Raw genomic sequence first — 17,240 nt, 5'->3', positions numbered from 1 at the left:
GATGAATAGCTTAATAATTTTAGATATTGCAGTCTTATAGCGAATAGAAGGTATTTCTCAAGGCTTAAATTTCTCATGAGGGGACATTTGGTATTGTGGCAGTACCTAGTTTCAGCTGCACTTTGAATTTCCCCTAGCATCGGCACTAGAGAATCAGTAGGGCTGTAGAAAATGTAGGATATTTTAAAAAGTTTATTTGAGGGACCGCCTCTGCCCAATCACATCTGCCCATCCCACTAGGTCTATCAGGAAGGGCATGTTATAGGTCTCGTCCACAAAAGAAGGTCACCCATAACAACCAGGAGGAAAACCTTCTCTGTCGCAGTAGCCATTCTTTGCAATATCATTCCTCTCAAGGTCAGATTGGCCCCAACCTTGCTGGATTTCCAGAAGGGCCAGGGGATGGCTTTGCCATCGGCCCTGGGGATCTGGGAATGTGGGTATGAAAGGGAAACCAAATGCACCTTCCTGTGGATTATGTTTTGTTTTTTAATTATCTTTGGTTGTGTTTTTGGTTATTTTGTCGTATTGTTTTTTTGGTTTTTTTAACTGTGTACACAGCTCAGAGTTACGTATGTGAGATAGGCAACTATGTAAATGTACTTAATAAATAGTCTCGGCTTTCATATAGGTAGTCTTTAACTTACGGTGACAGTTGGGATGAAAACGTAGCTTTCCAGTATATCAACTACTCAGACTATGGCTCTCTATGTCTAAAGCCTACCATCCCTTTCACCTTGTACTCTTTTTTCCTGTTTACCAGTTTGGGAGCTGGGGAGGGCACCTGCGAACACTATGTGTGTGTGTGTGTGTGTGTGTGTGTGTGCGTGTGTGCCTCTTTTATAAGCAAAGGACGGATGGAATACAGAATGAACCTTCTGTTCAGTTGCAAACGAAATGCTACTGGGTTTATTTGCTTAGTCACTGAGAAAGAGCCAATAAATGTAGAGTCTAGTTTTCTTGGAAGATCTTGTGGAAGTTAGAAATTTTGTAGAAAGCCACACGTAATCCCCTTTTGCAATTCCAGCTCTCGTCTGCATGCATCTGCTACTTTTTTGGATGCGACCTTTGCTAGTTCAAGATGTTTCTTTCAGAGGTGCCTGCCTATGGTACAGGAAAGCATTTCCTTGTCTGCTTGTTGGTAGGATTTGTAGGTGAAATCCACAAGTTGCTTGGAACGCGGACATACGAAGAGAAGAGTGGTAAAAGAAATCAGAAAGAGGTTAATAATAATAAGAAGAAATCAGAAAGAGGTTAATAATAATATAAAGTTGGAAGGGATCTTGGAGGTCATCTAGTCCAACTCCCTGCTTAGGCAGGAAACCCTATACTGTCCAGTCTCTTCTTAAAAACTTCCAGTGTTGGAGCATTCACCACTTCTGGAGGCAGGTTGTTCCACTGGTTAATTGTTCTCACTGTCAGGAAGTTTTTCCTTAGTTCTAGGTTGCTTCTCTCCTTGATTAGTTTCCATCCTTTGCTTCTTGTCCTGCCTTCAGGGGCTTTGGAGAATAGGTGGACCCCCTCTTTTTTGTGGCAACCTCTGAGATATTGGAACACTGCTATTAAGTTCCCCCTCATCCTTCTCTTCATTAATCTAGACCAGTGGTTCTCAACCTTTTTAATGCCGCGACCCCCAACTGGTCGTAGGTCGAGGACTACTCAACCGGTCATAAGTCGAGGACTACTCAACTGGTGCAGCACCGTTTGCAGAATGGGACTTTTGGTGGGCTCAGCAGGGCAGAGACAACCTGGACAATTCCTATTGTCTTTTGAAAGCCAATAGAATTAGACTCTATTTAAGAGAGTCTATTCTATTGGCTTTCAAAAGCCAATAGAATAAAAGGGAGTAGCACAGCTAAGGAAAAGGGGAAAAAAATGGTGGACTGCGTTGTTTGGCAACCCCCGTGAAATGGTCGTTCGACCCCAAATGGGGTCCCGACCCACAGGTTGCGAACCACTGATCTAGACATACCCAATTCCAGCAACCGTTCCTTATATATTTTTGCCTCCAGTCCCCTGATCATCTTTGTTGCTTTTCTCTGTACTCTTTCCAGAGTCTCAGCATCATTTTTACATCGTGGTGACCAAAACTGGATGCAGTATTCCAAGTGTAGCCTTACCAAGGCATTGTAAAGTGGTATTAATACTTCATGTGATCTTGATTCTATCCGTCTGTTAATGCAGCCCAGCACTGTATTGGCTTCTTTGGCAGCTGCAGCACACGGCTGGCTCATATCTAAGTGATTGCCCACTAGGACTTCGAGATCCCTCTCACAGTTGCTACTGTTGAGCAAGGTACCCGCTATACTACACCTGTATAGTTGGTTTTTCTTGCCTAAATGTAGAATCTTGTCTTACCGGTTAAAAAACAAAAGATAGCTTCTTAAATATTGCTGCGGTGGCCTTTTGGACGATGTGAGGAAGACAAATGAATTTTAATATTTAGTAAGTGTAAGAGGGTTAATAAGTTCCAAAATTAGGAAGTAAATTGATGAGCAAGCACTTTGCCTTACTTGAGTTCAGCTGAGGTTGCTTTAATTTAGCCAAATCCCAGAAATCGGCAGATTTCAGTGGCATCTCCTGCTGGGTAGTATCAAAGAGACCCAGTTTAGTCTAGTCCTGGATAGTGTAGGAAACCTGACTTCTAGTCCTGCCTTAAGACACGGAATCCAGGTGGGTGATTTGGGCCCAATCACCCTCACCCTGAAAAAGATGATTGCAACTCATTTATGAAATTGGTAAGAGAAAGCATCTATTGTTGGTTGAAGTGGACTTTCAGAGGTATATTGCAGTGTTTCCCAAACTTGACAATTTTAAGGCATGAGGACTTCAACTCCCAGAATTCCACAGCCAGCAACGCTGGCTGTGGAATTCTGGGAGGTGAAGTCCTCATGCCTTAAAATTGTCAAGTTTGGGAAACACTGGTATATTGCATTAAGTCTGAAGGTGACGATTTGTGGTATTTTGTAATATATTTATAAGAAAAGTTATTCTGCATATTTTGCACTTGGCTGCTAAACTGATACCAGACGAGGAACTGTATAAAAAGGTGATTTTGGGGAATGTGGTTTTAATCTGGTGCATTCTTGTTTTTTTGTGTGAGGGAGGGGCTTCCTTTCATTTTTTGATAAATTGTGGGTTTGGGATTCAGCTCTTACAGTAAAGTGATGAAACATGGCCAGATTCAATTTATGGCAGCTTGCTGACCCACCCAAAAAGCAGTTGTGACTCATTGGCTTGTCATTTTCTGCAATTTGAGAACTGCTGAATTATCTTTTCAATTTATGAGAAAGTCAGAAAATAATGAGCCAGAAACTAATTTCCATTGAAAAATTGATTTTTTTTCTTGTCTCTGTCATTTATATTTAACCCTGCTTGTAGATTTATTTATTTTTTTTTCATTTGAGATTATAGTTGAAAAGCCTGGAAAACAAGTCAGGAAGAGTTTTAGCAGTGTGCTTTATTTGGCCTTCTTTGTGTTCTCATGCAGTACAGCATTTTCTTGGATGAAAGTTAGTGGCCGAAATCACACTGTGGATTCTATTCGTGGCTGCTCTAGTAAAATGCAGAAAAGCAAACAAAAACAGCATGGTAAGTATTTTAAAACAGGGGTCCTCAGCCCTCGGTCCGTGGGCTGGCACTGGGCCGTGGCATGCCAGCAACCGGTCCGCACAAACAAGCAAAGCCCCATCCGCGGGATGCAGGCAGCACGCGAAACCACGCCCCCTCCGGTCCACGGAAAAATCTCTCTCCACAGAACCGGTCCCTGATGCCCAATAGGTTGAGGGCCACTATTTTAAAACATGCATATCAACACGTAATATGTCCAGTCCCTGTTTCCTATTCGCAATTAAATTAAATTCGTGATCTTGCATTCTGAGCTTCCATATAAGGGTGCAATATTGTATGAATGTTAGAATAATTCCAGCCTTTGAATAAGGTTTGCTTTTCTTACAGCTTCTGAAGTTCCTAAATCTTGATATTTGCATATGCCTTTCTGTTTTCAAAAGATTATATGGAGTTATTTGATTATGTGCCATCAGGTTATATTCGACTGCTAATGACAGCATAGATTTTTCTCCGTGCTGATGATCAAGTCTTCCAACTGTGTACTCATCGCCATTGTAATTGAGTCTCTGCCTTCACCTTCCTGCTGGTTCTTCTCTTCTTCCCTTCCCTTCTACCTTTCCCAGCATTAGCACCGTCTCTAGAGGTCTTTGCATAATGTCTCCAAAATAGGATAATTTGAGCCTGGTCATTTGCGTCTCGAAGGAGAACTGTGGGTTGATTTGATGATCCATTTATTTGTTTTCTTGGCTGTCCACAGTATTCTCAGGAGACACACACACTTTCAGAGAAGTGAAATGACTACCATAAACATATCTATTGCATTAAAGATGGCATTGAAAAGATCTACATATCCTGTGGGGAGGATGCAAGCTTCAAAATGTTTTTGGATTACCATCGAGAAGGCTTTGTGCCTTGAACACACCAACCTAACACATTTTTGCGGTTTAAAAAGATCTGAAGTAAAATTTATCACTTAGATAGTCTGTCCAGAATGAAAGATAATAGGATTTTAATCTATAGCCACTTAGCACTTGAAGTATTAAAAGTAATATTTTGACCTAAACCTGGAAACCAGTACTCTTGACATAAAACTAAACTATTTTAGGCTCCCATCAATCTGTGTAGAGTTGCACCATATGGATCATTTTCAGAGGCAGCTTCCGGAATCCAATGTTTATAGACCTGATGCATATATAATTTGGGTCTGGTTTGATTAATCCAGAAATTGTACATATAAAAACATCTAACAACTTTGTGCTTGTTATCATTGTCTGCGCATCTCCAAATAAATATCATCTAGATCAGTGGTTCTCAACCTGTGGGTCGGGACCCCATTTGGGGGTCAAACGACCATTTCACGGGGGTCGCCAAACAACGCAGTCCCCCATTTTTTTCCCCTTTTCCTTAGCTGTGCTACTCCCTTTTATTCTATTGGCTTTTGAAAGCCAATAGAATAGACTCTCTTGAATAGAGTCTAATTCTATTGGCTTTCAAAAGACAATAGGAATTGTCCAGGCTGTTTCTGCCCTGCTGAGCCCACCAAAAGTCCCATTCTGCAAACGGTGCTGCACCAGTTGAGTAGTCCTCGACTTACGACCGGTTGAGTAGTCCTCGACTTACGACCGGTTGGGGGGGGGTCGCGGCATTAAAAAGGTTGAGAACCACTGATCTAAATATTGACCAGCTGAATGTTTGGATGAAAATCCAAATCACGTGTTTCACATTTTAGTTTAATTGTGATTAAGCTTTGGAAGTTTTTCTAACAAGCCTAATTTCGGGGGGGGGGGTTTCCTCCCTTTCTGTCAAATTGCTTAGCAAGGGAAGTTTGAATGAGAGGGGGATTGCATTTGTTTTGCAAGCTTGCGTTCAATAGTGAGCCCGAACATCTCAATGCATAGTAGAGCTTGTAAAGGAAACTGCTTTGTGTTACGTTGTTACATGTCAGTGCTTATAATTTAGAAGTACAAGAGGGCGTAATTTTTAAGGTGAAAATTGAGTGCTAAAAAGAACGCAGACTTGTGGAAAGAATTTGTAGAAGATGATCAACTGAAACTACCTATTCACTGTCAGCTATCTAGTGATGCAATATATTGGTCTCTTGGGGAATGAAACTTCATAGAAAGTAGGAAGAGTTGACTCGCAACTCAATGGGTGCTAGTAATGTGATCTCAAGAGTAGCCAGCTGTGAGATTGTATCCTGGACTACCATGAGTTACAAGTGTCAATGCCCATTAGAAAAGCACTGGCTGCAGTTTAACATTTATCTATTCTTAAACTATGGCATATGGAGCTGAGGCTGAGAATCCTGGGTGCTACATAGTAACATAGCCCCTTCCTTACTTTCTCTGTACAGGTAATCTCAGTTTCTGACAGGTCATTTAATGACCATTCAAAGTTATAAGAACCCCCCCCCCCAGGGACTTAGGCCCCAGTCCTGAAGTTATGTCTGCTGCAACATCCTTGTGGTTGATCACTCTTACAACTGATGTGGCAGAACCCGCTCTGCTTATTTCTCCCCCCCCACACACACACACAAACACACCTTGCCCCATCAAGTTCCCGCAAGCACCGGGTCTGCTTCGCCACCCCACTAGGTTCCACATGCTCCTCCGCACCTTCCGTCATCGGTCATTCACCTAGCTTTTGAGATTCTCCAGAGCTCAGAAGGTCAGGGTAGGGAAGGAGGACAGGCTGCTGCGTTGCTGACCACATGGCACAATCCCACAAATGGCCATCTTTTTCCTGAGGCTGGCAAAGTTCTCCCGTTTTCTTTTCCTTGCTACAGCTAGCCTTAGGTAACTGCTGGTATTGCACTAGCACAACTCATGCTGCCAAAGCTACGTCTAGCTTTATCCTGCCAGCTTTCCTTTCCGCCCTATGTGCTAGCCTTATGTAGGAGATGACCAGGCTGAGCCCAAGGGAGGGGTCAAACAGGTCATAAGTCACAAGTCCCTGTGCATCCGCAAGAGATCCATGTCCAGACTCACCTTCAATGCCTTCTGAATTCCTGCTCGTTGACCCGTTAGTAGCTCAGATTTTTGTAGAGAGCGTAAGCTTGCAATAAATCCTTGTACTCATTTGAGCTGCCTGAATCTCCTGATTTCCCCTGCGCTTGACACTTTACACTTTAGCTCTGACATTGTTAGCTTTGGTAATGGGGTGGGGTGGGGAGGAGGCCTAAGAGGCTGTTGGGACCCCAAGGGATGGGAGGCAGAGTATGGGATATCTCAGGGGGATTAACTGATAGAGGATAAGGGGAAGACTTGAACACTGGGCACTATCTAACAAAATGAAATTTAATGGTGAAAAAAGTAAGGTTCTACATTTAGGCAAGAAAAACCAAACGTACAAGTATAGTATAGGGGATACTTTGTTCAATAGTAGTAACTGTGAGAGATCTCAGAGTCCTAGTGGACAATCATTTAAATAGGAGCCAGCTGTGTGCTGCAGCTGCCAAAAAAGCCAACACAGTGCTGGGCTGCATTAACAGAGGATCAGAATCAAGATCACGTGAAGTGTTAATACCACTTTACAAGGCCTTGGTAAGGCCACACCTGGAATACTACATCCAGTTTTGGTCACCACGATGTAAAAAAGATGTTGAGACTCTAGAAAGAATACAGAAGAGCAAGAAAGATGATCAGGGGACTGGAGGCTAAAATACATAAGGAACGGTTGCTGGAATTGGGTATGTCTGGTTTAATGAAGAGAAGGACGAGTGGGGACATGATAGCAGTGTTCCAGTATCTCAGGGGCTGCCCCAAAGAAGAGGGAGTCAAGCTATTCTCCAAAGCGCCTGAAGGCAGGACAAGAAGCACCGGATGGAAACTAACCAAAGAGAGAAGCAATCTGGAACTAAGGAGAAACTTCGTGACAGAACAATTAACCAGTGGAACAACCTGCCTCCAGAAGTGGTGAATGCTCCAACACTGGAAGTTTTTAAGAAGAGACTGGACAGCCATTTGTCCGAAATGTTATAGGGTTTCCTGCCTGAGCAGGGGGTTGGACTAGATGACCTCCAAAGTCCCTTCCAACTTTATTATTATTGTTGTTGTTGATATATTACTACTACTACTACTACTACTACTACTACTACTACTACTACTACTACTACTACTACTACTACTATTAAGTGTGCCATAGGTTCCTGAGCGATGGGCAAACATAGTGACTGTTGGATAGAACAAAGATTGCCCTGCACTATATTTTGGATCCATTTCCTTGGGAACAACTGTAAGCATTGTAATATTATGCCTCTGGATTGCATCCTAGAGAGGTAGCTCAATAGAATCAGCTGAGCCATGATCTCCTTTTCATTTCTTGATGCATATATCCTACCAGGGAAAGCCAGACCTTTTCTGACCTCAAAGTACAGTCAGAATAGAATTAAATCAATGTGATTCTAAAATATTTGGAGATAACACGATCTTATCTAAACAACTTGCTCAGGAATAGTGGATTTGACAGTTGTCTTTAGACAAGTAATTTAAATCTCTTTTCTTTTGCTGTGGATCCAATGTTTTCATTACGCCTCCTTCAGGGAAATCAAACATTCCTCTTTTATTATGCAAATATTTATCCTTTCTGATAGGCTTTTTAGATCTAAAGATGGCAGACTTCATAAACCTGGGGGACCAAGGACCTAAAGAGTTGGTCATGAAACTTTACAAGATAAAAAGTACTCAGTGGTTCCAGGTATTGACATGATGTTTACCCCTTATTCTATCAGAACAATTCACATTGAATTGTGAAGTTTACTGTTTAATAATTCTTAACACTGCAGTATACCAAGAAGCTGTGGTTCAGCTTCAAAGAATAAAATAGTTCCTCTCTTGTTGCAGGAATTAATCTTGCCCAGCCAGTTCTGAGAGAAGAAATTCCTGTTAAACACCTTGGAGAAGATGTAATTGCAAGTTGCTTGCTTCCAAAGCAGTGTGGTGTTTCATGGGTTCTACCAAGAGGGGATCGGCAAGGCATCATTGTGTTGCTGGCCCCTTACCCAGTGTTTAAGGCAGGCAGTATTGTGTGGCCTGAGTAGTGCCATAGAGTTTGAGAAGTGGATTCTATTTGCCAGAGCTAAGAAATTAGCTTTACATTAAAATATCTTGAATTTTCAATCACTCTGCACTTTAGTTCATTTCTTTAGGTGTATGATGGATTATGAACTGTCCACTACCAACCCCACAGCTGTCTGGGTTTTTAGATTCACACAGCACTTCTGACTAGAGGAAAGTAATTTAATCTTGAATTAAATTAAATGTCTTTCTTGGTTTAAAGTTGAGCTAGTTTCCAGGCTCACAGACTCTTATATGTTGTTGAATCAAACCCTACTCACAGAATTATATATAAATCTATATCTTTTGGCTAGACTAGAGTATCCAACTGTGGCAACTTTAAAACCTGTGGACTTCAACTCCCAGAATTCCCCAGCCAGCCATGCTGGCTGGGGAATTCTGGGAGTTGAAGTCCACAAATCTTAAAAGTTGCCAGGATTAGACATCCCTGCTTTAGGCTATTTATAATTGGATAGATCATGTATTTGGCTTTAACGTTTACCCGTATATGAAAGATAACCTTTCATTTTTATAGCTATTGCTTTCTGGGAATCCCCTAAATATGCTCTGCTGAAGGGTTCCGTTGAAATGTTAAAAGCTCCGATTTGATAGAAATGGAGAGATCTTCCACCAGAATAGCATAAGACACTGAATGAAGATAATTGAAGGACGGTGCTTTTAAGAGCCTGGATTTAGCTTTGCAGCTACTGGTAGTGATAACAGGATTTAAATTCCCCGCTGACTAGTATTACAAACATTAGCTACATCCACTCAACAAAAGAGGGGGGAGAAACATCAGCCTCCTGTAAATAAAGTGCTAACCAGTTTTTCCGCATAGAATTGTGTATAATGCTGCTTAAGAATTGCCTCTGAGCATTTCCTTCTGGCTTCTTTGTTGGAAAGAAAACTTCAAAACCTGGAAATCTCAGAGTCGGATACCGTCAGTTCCCCACCAAGCGAGTTTAGACCGTTTTAAAGTCTGGCTTTGAGACAGGGTGGTAAGAGTGTACTTTCAGATAAGATAAAGTAACTTGTCAAACAGAAGCTGTCAGTTCGTTAAGCATTGGAGAAACGTGTTCTATTTTTTTTATTTATTTATTCGCTGCCTGACTCCTGGAGACTCTGGGCAGCACCAATCATCTTTACCAAAGGCCAGGATGAAATACCAGTGGGGTGGAGGTGATATAAGAAGAAATAATTCAAATAACTCTTAACAATTTGCAATAGTAGCAAATACCTGTAGCTCGGGTATAGGATGAGGGTGAAGGTTCGTTCTCCGAGCTGGTGGGTTGGTTTCCAAACATTTCGTTACCCAGCTGGGTAACATTTTCAGTGGACTTTAGGGGATGTCAGTGTTCTTCTTTGAACTATGGTGCTGGAGAAGACTCCTGCGAGTCCCCTGGACTGCAAGGCGATCAAACCCCCCTGGACTGCAAGGCGATCAAACCGGTCAGTCCTAGAGGAGTTCAACCCTGACTGCTCTTTAGAAGGCCAGATCCTGAAGTTGAAACTCAAGTGCTTTGGCCACCTAATGAGAAGGAAGGACTCACTGGAGAAGAGCCTAATGTTGGGAAAGATGGAGGGCAGTAGAAGAAAGGGATGACAGAGAACGAGGTGGCTGGATGGGGTCCCTGAAGCAGTAGGCGTGAGCTTCAATGGACTCCAGAAGATGGCAGAAAACAGGAAGGCCTGGAGGAACGTTGTCCATGGGGACACGACTTCGCAAGTAACAACAACAACAACAGTGTTCTTCTGTTTATAAGGGCTTCAGGTGTGGGTGTGTGACTCACACCTGACCCATCACAAGACCCTCACTCGACACAGCCACACCTGAAGCCCTTATAAACAGAAGAACACCGACACTGACATGCCCTGAACTCCGCTGAAGATGTTACCTAGCCTGGTAACGAAACGTTCAGAAACCAACCCACAAGCTCAGGGAACGAACCTTCACCCCCAACTCTAACAACGATCGTCTTTGAAATAGAATTAGTAGCTTTGCGACTATGTTGCCCTGCAGTAAGTAGCTAAGTATGTTGTCCCAGGATAGCTTGACAGCTGTGGAGGACACTACGCTCCCCTGGGAAGTGGCACAGCTGCTTTAAGGAATAACATCCAGGTTACCACTTTTGTGTCCCCGCATTCTCCAAAGCAGCTTTTGCCTTTGAATCCAAAACGCTATACAAAAAGAACAACAGATGAAAAGGTTGAAATTTTGGGACATGGGAAGCGAGTAGGAATATGCAAATCTTAAATGTTCTTGAGCATGTGACGTCTGCTCTCAGCCATGCTGTTCTGGAGGGTAGTTCATTGTTTTCCAGAAGTGGCATTGATTATTGATAGGTTTCTGGATCCAGTTCAAAATACCGATGTTAACCTACGAAATCTTTGTATGATTTTTGTCTACTGTATGTTTGTACGACCATATTTCCCAACCACATTTTTTTCTTCTTAATGTAAGCTGCTTGAGAAAGTGATGCTAAGGGTCCCCACTCCACATTACTTGGGAAACACAGCCAACCTTTCTCGGTGGCAGCTCCTATAGTATGGAAGAGCCTGTCTCTTTAAGACGTGTGGGGTCCCAAATCTTTCCGCCTTTTGGAAAGTATTCTGGAGATCATTTGAGTACTGATGGTGGCTGGGCTCCCCTTTTCAAACCAACTTATTTTTGAGATTGTGGATCCATTGCTTTATAAGCTTTATGTCGCATTTTTCCATTTCAAGCTGAAACTTAACCATTTGAGATTTGCAGATGATATTTTGCTAGCTGAGAGTAAAGAAGACACACTCGAGCTCATTTAGAAAGTAAAAATGAAAATGGAAAAATACGCGTTAAGGTCACTCAGAAACCACGAGAAGAGCAAGAACCAGAACTTTATTTCTCTCGCTACCTGAAGTGTAAAAGAGGAAGAGGAGGAGGTGGTGGTGGTGGTGGTGACTCTGCATCTTTGGTGAACTTATAATTGATAGCACGTGAAGATGTTAGATTGGCTTATTTCTTGGATTCAGGAATAACCGAAGATATATTGTGTGCTGGAGAAGTAAACAGAAGATTAATCACAAGGAGGAAGCAGTGGGTAACTTAGACAAACTTACTTGAATGACAACGAATACCAGTGTGGTTAAAGTAGTAAGATTTTTGAGTGAGAACATATGGCTGTGAACTGAGGACGCCGAGAAAAAGCAGGAGAAAGAAGACGGACATCTTTGAAATATAGAATTGGGGATAGCTAATAGGACTGCCACGGATGGCAAGAAAGTTCAACGTGCAGCTCTCTTGAGGCGACGATCATTAAGCAAAACTCATGATTCTGGACTTCAACTCCCAGAATTCCTGAGCCAGCCATGCTGAGGGGAAAGGGAGAGGTTTCCAACCTGAGCCATGTTGGCTCAGGAATTCTGGGAGTTGAAGTCCACCAGTCATAAAAGAGCCAAGGTTGCCTAACCCTAGCCTAGATCAGGGGTCTTCAAACTTGGCAACTTTAAGACTGGTGGACTTCAACTCCCAGAATTCCTGAGCCAGCCATGCTGAGGGGAAAAGGAGAGGTTTCCAAGCTGAGCCATGCTGGCTCAGGAATTCTGGGAGTTGAAGTCCACGAATCATAAAAGAGCCTAGGTTGCCTGCCCCTGATTTAGGTATTTGATATGAATGGGTGATGGATTGAAGAAAAAAAAACATGCCTGGCAAGGTTGGTTGAAAGGAATAGAATAAAGGGAGAACAAGATAACAGGCATCAAAAAAAATAATAGTAGAATGTCCTTAGAAAAGAGCTGTAATATTTCTGGAAATGAAACCATTTGTTTAGTGACCGTTTAAAATTACAGCAGCATTGAAAAAGATGACATGCCCAGTTTTCACAATGAACGGTTGCAGCATCCCTATGGTTACATGATGTAAATGCGGGCGCTTGGCAGCCAACGTGTACGTAAGACAGTTGCGCTGTCCCGGGGTCATGTGGTCACCATTTGTAACCTTCATAGGTGGTTTCCAGCAAGCAAAGTCAGTGGGAGAAGTCAGGTTTGCTTAACAATGATTTGCTGAACAACTGCAGATTTAATAATAATAATCATAATAAAGTTGGAAGGGTCCTTGGAGGTCATCTAGTCCAACCCCTTGCTCAGGCAGGAAATCCTACACCATTTCAGACAAACGGCTGTCCAGTCTCTTCTTAAAAACTTCCAGTGTTGGAGCATTCACCGCTTCTTGTGGCAGGTGGTTCCACTGGTTAATTGTTTTAACTGTCAGGAAATTTCTCCTTAGTTCTAGGTTGCTTCTCTCCTTGATGAGTTTCCATCCGTTGCTTCTTGTCCTGCCTTCAGGCGCTTTTGCTAACAATTGTAGCAAAAACTGTTGTAAAATTTGGCGAATAACCAAATCACATAACCACTGCCTTGCTTAGCAACAGAAAATTTGGGCTCAATAGTGGTCGTAAATTGAGGACTGCCTGTAGCCTGTTCCAAGTTCAAACTAAATGGATCGCAGAATGGTTTGCATCATCCTGAATGAAAGTTGTGCAATACATAGCATCAATTAAAATGTAAGATAATTGCTACTGTTTATTACAAAGCCTTATAATTGTTCCGTGTTTGAGGACACTTCTGCTTACAGAAGAACATTTGGAAAACAATTTTTAAAGATCAGAAAACTTAGCAGAGGTGGAATATGTTTAATCTTCGCTTCAATAAGAAGATAATTGCAATACTCTTCGTTCAAGTGTGGTCATTTTTTTAACACGCAGCATATTTAGTTCCCAGTATTAACTTTTATTTCTTGGTTAGAGGTAATATAATTAAATCAGATTTATTCTAATTAATATAGATGCCCACTCCAGAAGATTTGGGGTGATTTAAAAATGCAAGGTGAGCTTGAAAACGTAGCTGATGCTTAGTGAATGTTTGGGATAGAAGAGGAGCATGATTTAAAGCAGTGTCAAGTTTCATATTTGGCAAAGATACAGCTGTTTACATTTCCACTGAATTAATTATGCATCTGCTTGAACCTTTGATTCAAATATGTAAATCATAGCAAGTTAAACTTAACTTGTATTAAAAATTCACAAACTGACATTTTCTGAATATATTCAACTTCTTCCTCTTTAACTTTGTAAATGCTAAAACACTAGTACGATATGGTGAAAGAATAGATCAGTGGTCTAGTCATACAAATAGAATCATTTCTAGTTTTACTGGGCTTTCTGTGGTTTTTGTTATTTGTTAATATCTTAGATGTGGGCAGGACATCCAATAACACAGTGGTTCTCAACCTGTGGGTCGGGACCCCATTTGGGGTCGAACGACCATTTCACGGGGGTCGCCAAACAAGGCTGTCTGCCATTTCCCCCCCCCTTTTCTTTGGCCACACCCCTGGCACCCGGTGATGTATAAGTGGTTGGGGGTCACCACAACATGGGGAATTGTATTATGGGGTCATGGCATTAGAAAGATTGAGAACCACTGCAATAACACATCGTTTGCTTCAGACTGGACAGTACAAGCTAAATACAATTAGGAGGATGACTACTGTAACGACAAAGTGTTTCTCTACTTCTGGTGTAGGAGTCAGAAGTACGTGTGTGTTTGTGTGTGTTAGAGGCGGAATTGCTCCAGGCTTTTCTGGATTGAACTGTGTGCTACCTAACAAATTGGGAATTTAGCAAATGTTCCTGGTTTCTGTCTCTCTGCAAGGCTGGATTCTTTAGCACGGGCTGAAGGATCTTCTAAGAATAAGGAGTTTTTAAATAAAAGGCTGAAACACGTGCTGGTTTTGCCCTATTCCCTCTCTTATCATTAAAGGTGCGTAAATTGTTTTTGAAGCAAGGGTGTGTTTTGATTTCTGCCTACTGTGAAATTTGAGAACTCCTGGGTATTTAGAGAGTTGACAGGAGGAGCCCAGAGCAGCAGACGCAGCTACAACGAGGGAATTCATCCCCACTTTTTTTTTTCACTCGAGGCTTTTGAATCCTCTGCAAGGGGAAATGCAGGTTCTGGGATTTCTAAATTGTGCAAGTAATGGTATGTATTCCTATTTCTTGGATGACTGAGGGGGCGATCCAGTAATTTGGGGGAAAGATGATGGGCTGATCGTGGGGAAATTGTGATGAAAATGAAAGTTCCATTTGTTTTTCAAACGTCTGGTTTCTAAGTTGTAGTGAAAGCTCCTGAATAACAGGGAAGTAGTAGCATAAGGAAGACTTTTATCTGAAGTTTCCCACATTCATCGTTTTGTCCCAGAACCGTCTCTTTCATCTACGTTTAACTGATTTTTGTAATAATACAAACTGTAACCTTGGAAAAATGTACACTAAGTTGTTAGGTTTATGGTGCGCGAATACCAGATTCGTGGCACGGATGAACTCTTTTTATCTGTGTGAGTAGTTGCTGGATATTGCCATATAAAGAAAACTTTATTCCTCCCATTTTTAAAATAATATTTTAGACCAGGTGTGCTTTTCCTGTTCTTTCTAATACTTGTAGAACAGAATTGGGGGAAGAAGTAAGGAGCTAACTTATTCTTGTGTTTTCTTATTCATAGCCTATATTTGTAACAGCAACTGATGTGTCTATTCCTGTCTGCTAATTGTTGTTAGAAGTATACTTTTCAAAATATTGTTTAGAGTGTCGGCAGCATTTGTCTAATCAGTTCAACTGCCCCCCCCCACCTTCCCCCTATCATTGCAGTGTCTTCTTTTGCCTACCTCATTTTAGCTACTGCCATCCATGTTTTTCCCCCACCCACTCACTGCCCAAATATACTTATAGTTATAGTCTGGGCAAGGAGCACCAGAAGCTAGCAACAAAACAGTTGTAAACAGAACAACCTGTAAACATTTGTATATCCCTAAAGGCATTTTCTTTATTTGCAATATATTTCTCACGCCTTAGAACAGTGGTTCTCAACCTTTTTAATGCCGCGACCCCCAACCGGTTGTAAGTCGAGGACTACTCAACCGGTCGTAAGTCGAGGACTACTCAACTGGTGCAGCACTGTTTGCAGAATGGGCCTTTTGGCGGGCTCAGCAAGGCAGAGACAGCCTGGACAATTCCTATTGGCTTTTGAAAGCCAATAGAATTAGACTCTATTCAAGAGAGTCTATTCTATTGGCTTTCAAAAGCCAATAGAATAAAAGGGAGTAGCACAGCTAAGGAAAAGGGGGGAAAAAATGGCGGACAGCCTTGTTTGGCGACCCCTGTGAAATGGTCGTTCGACCCCAAATGGGGTCCCGACCCACAGGTTGAGAACCACTGCCTTAGAATATTGTTTTAAAAATAACTTGCAAATGTATCTATTTGGCTAGTGATCATCTGTAACCAGGTCATTGTATCCATCTAATAAGGTAGCTTAAGGCTGTTTTTATTGGCCAGAAGGAGAAGTTTTAATAGCAAATGGTGCCATGTCCAGGGGAGGTCAGTTGAATCGAAACCTTGGAAAGACAGATTGTTTACCCTGTACCTGTGTTTAAGAGTATATAATCTTGTTTTGCATTACTGCTCTAGTCACTTCTTGGACCAAGACTGTAGAATACTGATATTTGGAATGACTGATTAGCAGATGTTGAAATGTGTGTATGAGCATGTTTGTGGTCTAATTGTCTCATGAATGTTTCTGCAAAGAGCTTTTTCCCTTGCCCCAAAGCGATCACTGGCAACTCAAGGTGATAATTGGTACCTTCTTAATTGTACTGCATTTGGACGGTTCATCTAAACAGAACAAAATTATTGGGATGTTATAAGAAGTTTTACCTTCAGCATAGCAATTTCCTTCTGGTTGATGACTGAGTTTTTGTCAAAAACACCGGAAAACGAAGTCTCCCTTGGGAATTAAAACTGGGGGGAGGAATTTCTACCTACATATTCTTAATAATATTGCCATAAATATTGGATTCATTTCATCTGTAGGTTATCTTCTTTTGGTGGAAGAAATAAAAAATTACATAATTAAAATTACCCATTTCTGTTTGTTCTATCTGTAACATATTAACTTCAGTTTGAAGAACCATATCCAAGGTGTTGATGCAATAGATGTCCCCAAATAGTAAATCAGAGGGAAAATACACACAATTGGCCAAAACCTCTTGGATAGTTGTACTATTACTCAGCTGGTTCACAAATATATAAGGAACTACTTAAAAGTTTGCATGAAGGAATGATCTGCTCCAGAATATTGTGTTATCAGATAAATTGGACTGACTCATTACTAATGCTTACACATAGCCAGATGTTTTTCAAATCTATTTTTAATTTTTGTTTCCCTTTGCTATTTAATTCTTTTCAATGTTTATTGCTGAAGACCTTAAGCGTGCATTTAATATCCTAATTCAAAAGCACTATCTATGTTTTATTTATTTTAAAATAGGTGGTTGCTCTCCAAATAGCAGAATCTTAAGAAGTAAAGTTTAATATATAACAGAGGAATATTAATTGTATAACTATTTAGGGAATATTTAACTTTTGAGATAAGTTTTTTGATTGTATAGCTGTAATTTCCACGTAACACAGTACTGTTTATGGCGTAAAATGATCCTATTAAAACTCGAACTATAATGCTAGCAGATTTAGAGAACTTGTTTGTTGTAGTGTTTAAATACATTAGACCACAAACCAGAAGATTTTGAGTCT

General features: G+C 41.3%; 1 protein-coding gene across 2 annotated transcripts in view; it reads left to right on the top strand.

The window, feature by feature from the left end:
- The window catches only part of PTK2 (protein tyrosine kinase 2), a 259,759-nt gene that overhangs the window by 18,223 nt on the left and 224,296 nt on the right, over window positions 1–17,240 (top strand). The window contains exon 1 of one of the 2 annotated variants that reach the window (XM_039334565.1): window positions 14,360–14,636. The exons of the other annotated variant lie outside the window; for it this stretch is intronic. Within the exon in view, the coding sequence (XP_039190499.1) occupies window positions 14,600–14,636 (37 nt within the window). The 5' untranslated portion in view covers window positions 14,360–14,599. Of the gene's footprint in view, window positions 1–14,359; window positions 14,637–17,240 lie in introns of those variants that run through there. 2 annotated transcript variants of the gene reach the window in all.

The sequence above is a fragment of the Crotalus tigris genome, unplaced genomic scaffold (assembly GCF_016545835.1).
Source record: "Crotalus tigris isolate CLP2741 ecotype Arizona unplaced genomic scaffold, ASM1654583v1 scf7180000017631.5181431, whole genome shotgun sequence".
Lineage (NCBI taxonomy): Eukaryota > Metazoa > Chordata > Lepidosauria > Squamata > Viperidae > Crotalus > Crotalus tigris.
The sequence above is the reverse complement of the archived record's forward strand: the minus strand, read 5'-3'. Positions and strand labels throughout refer to the sequence as shown.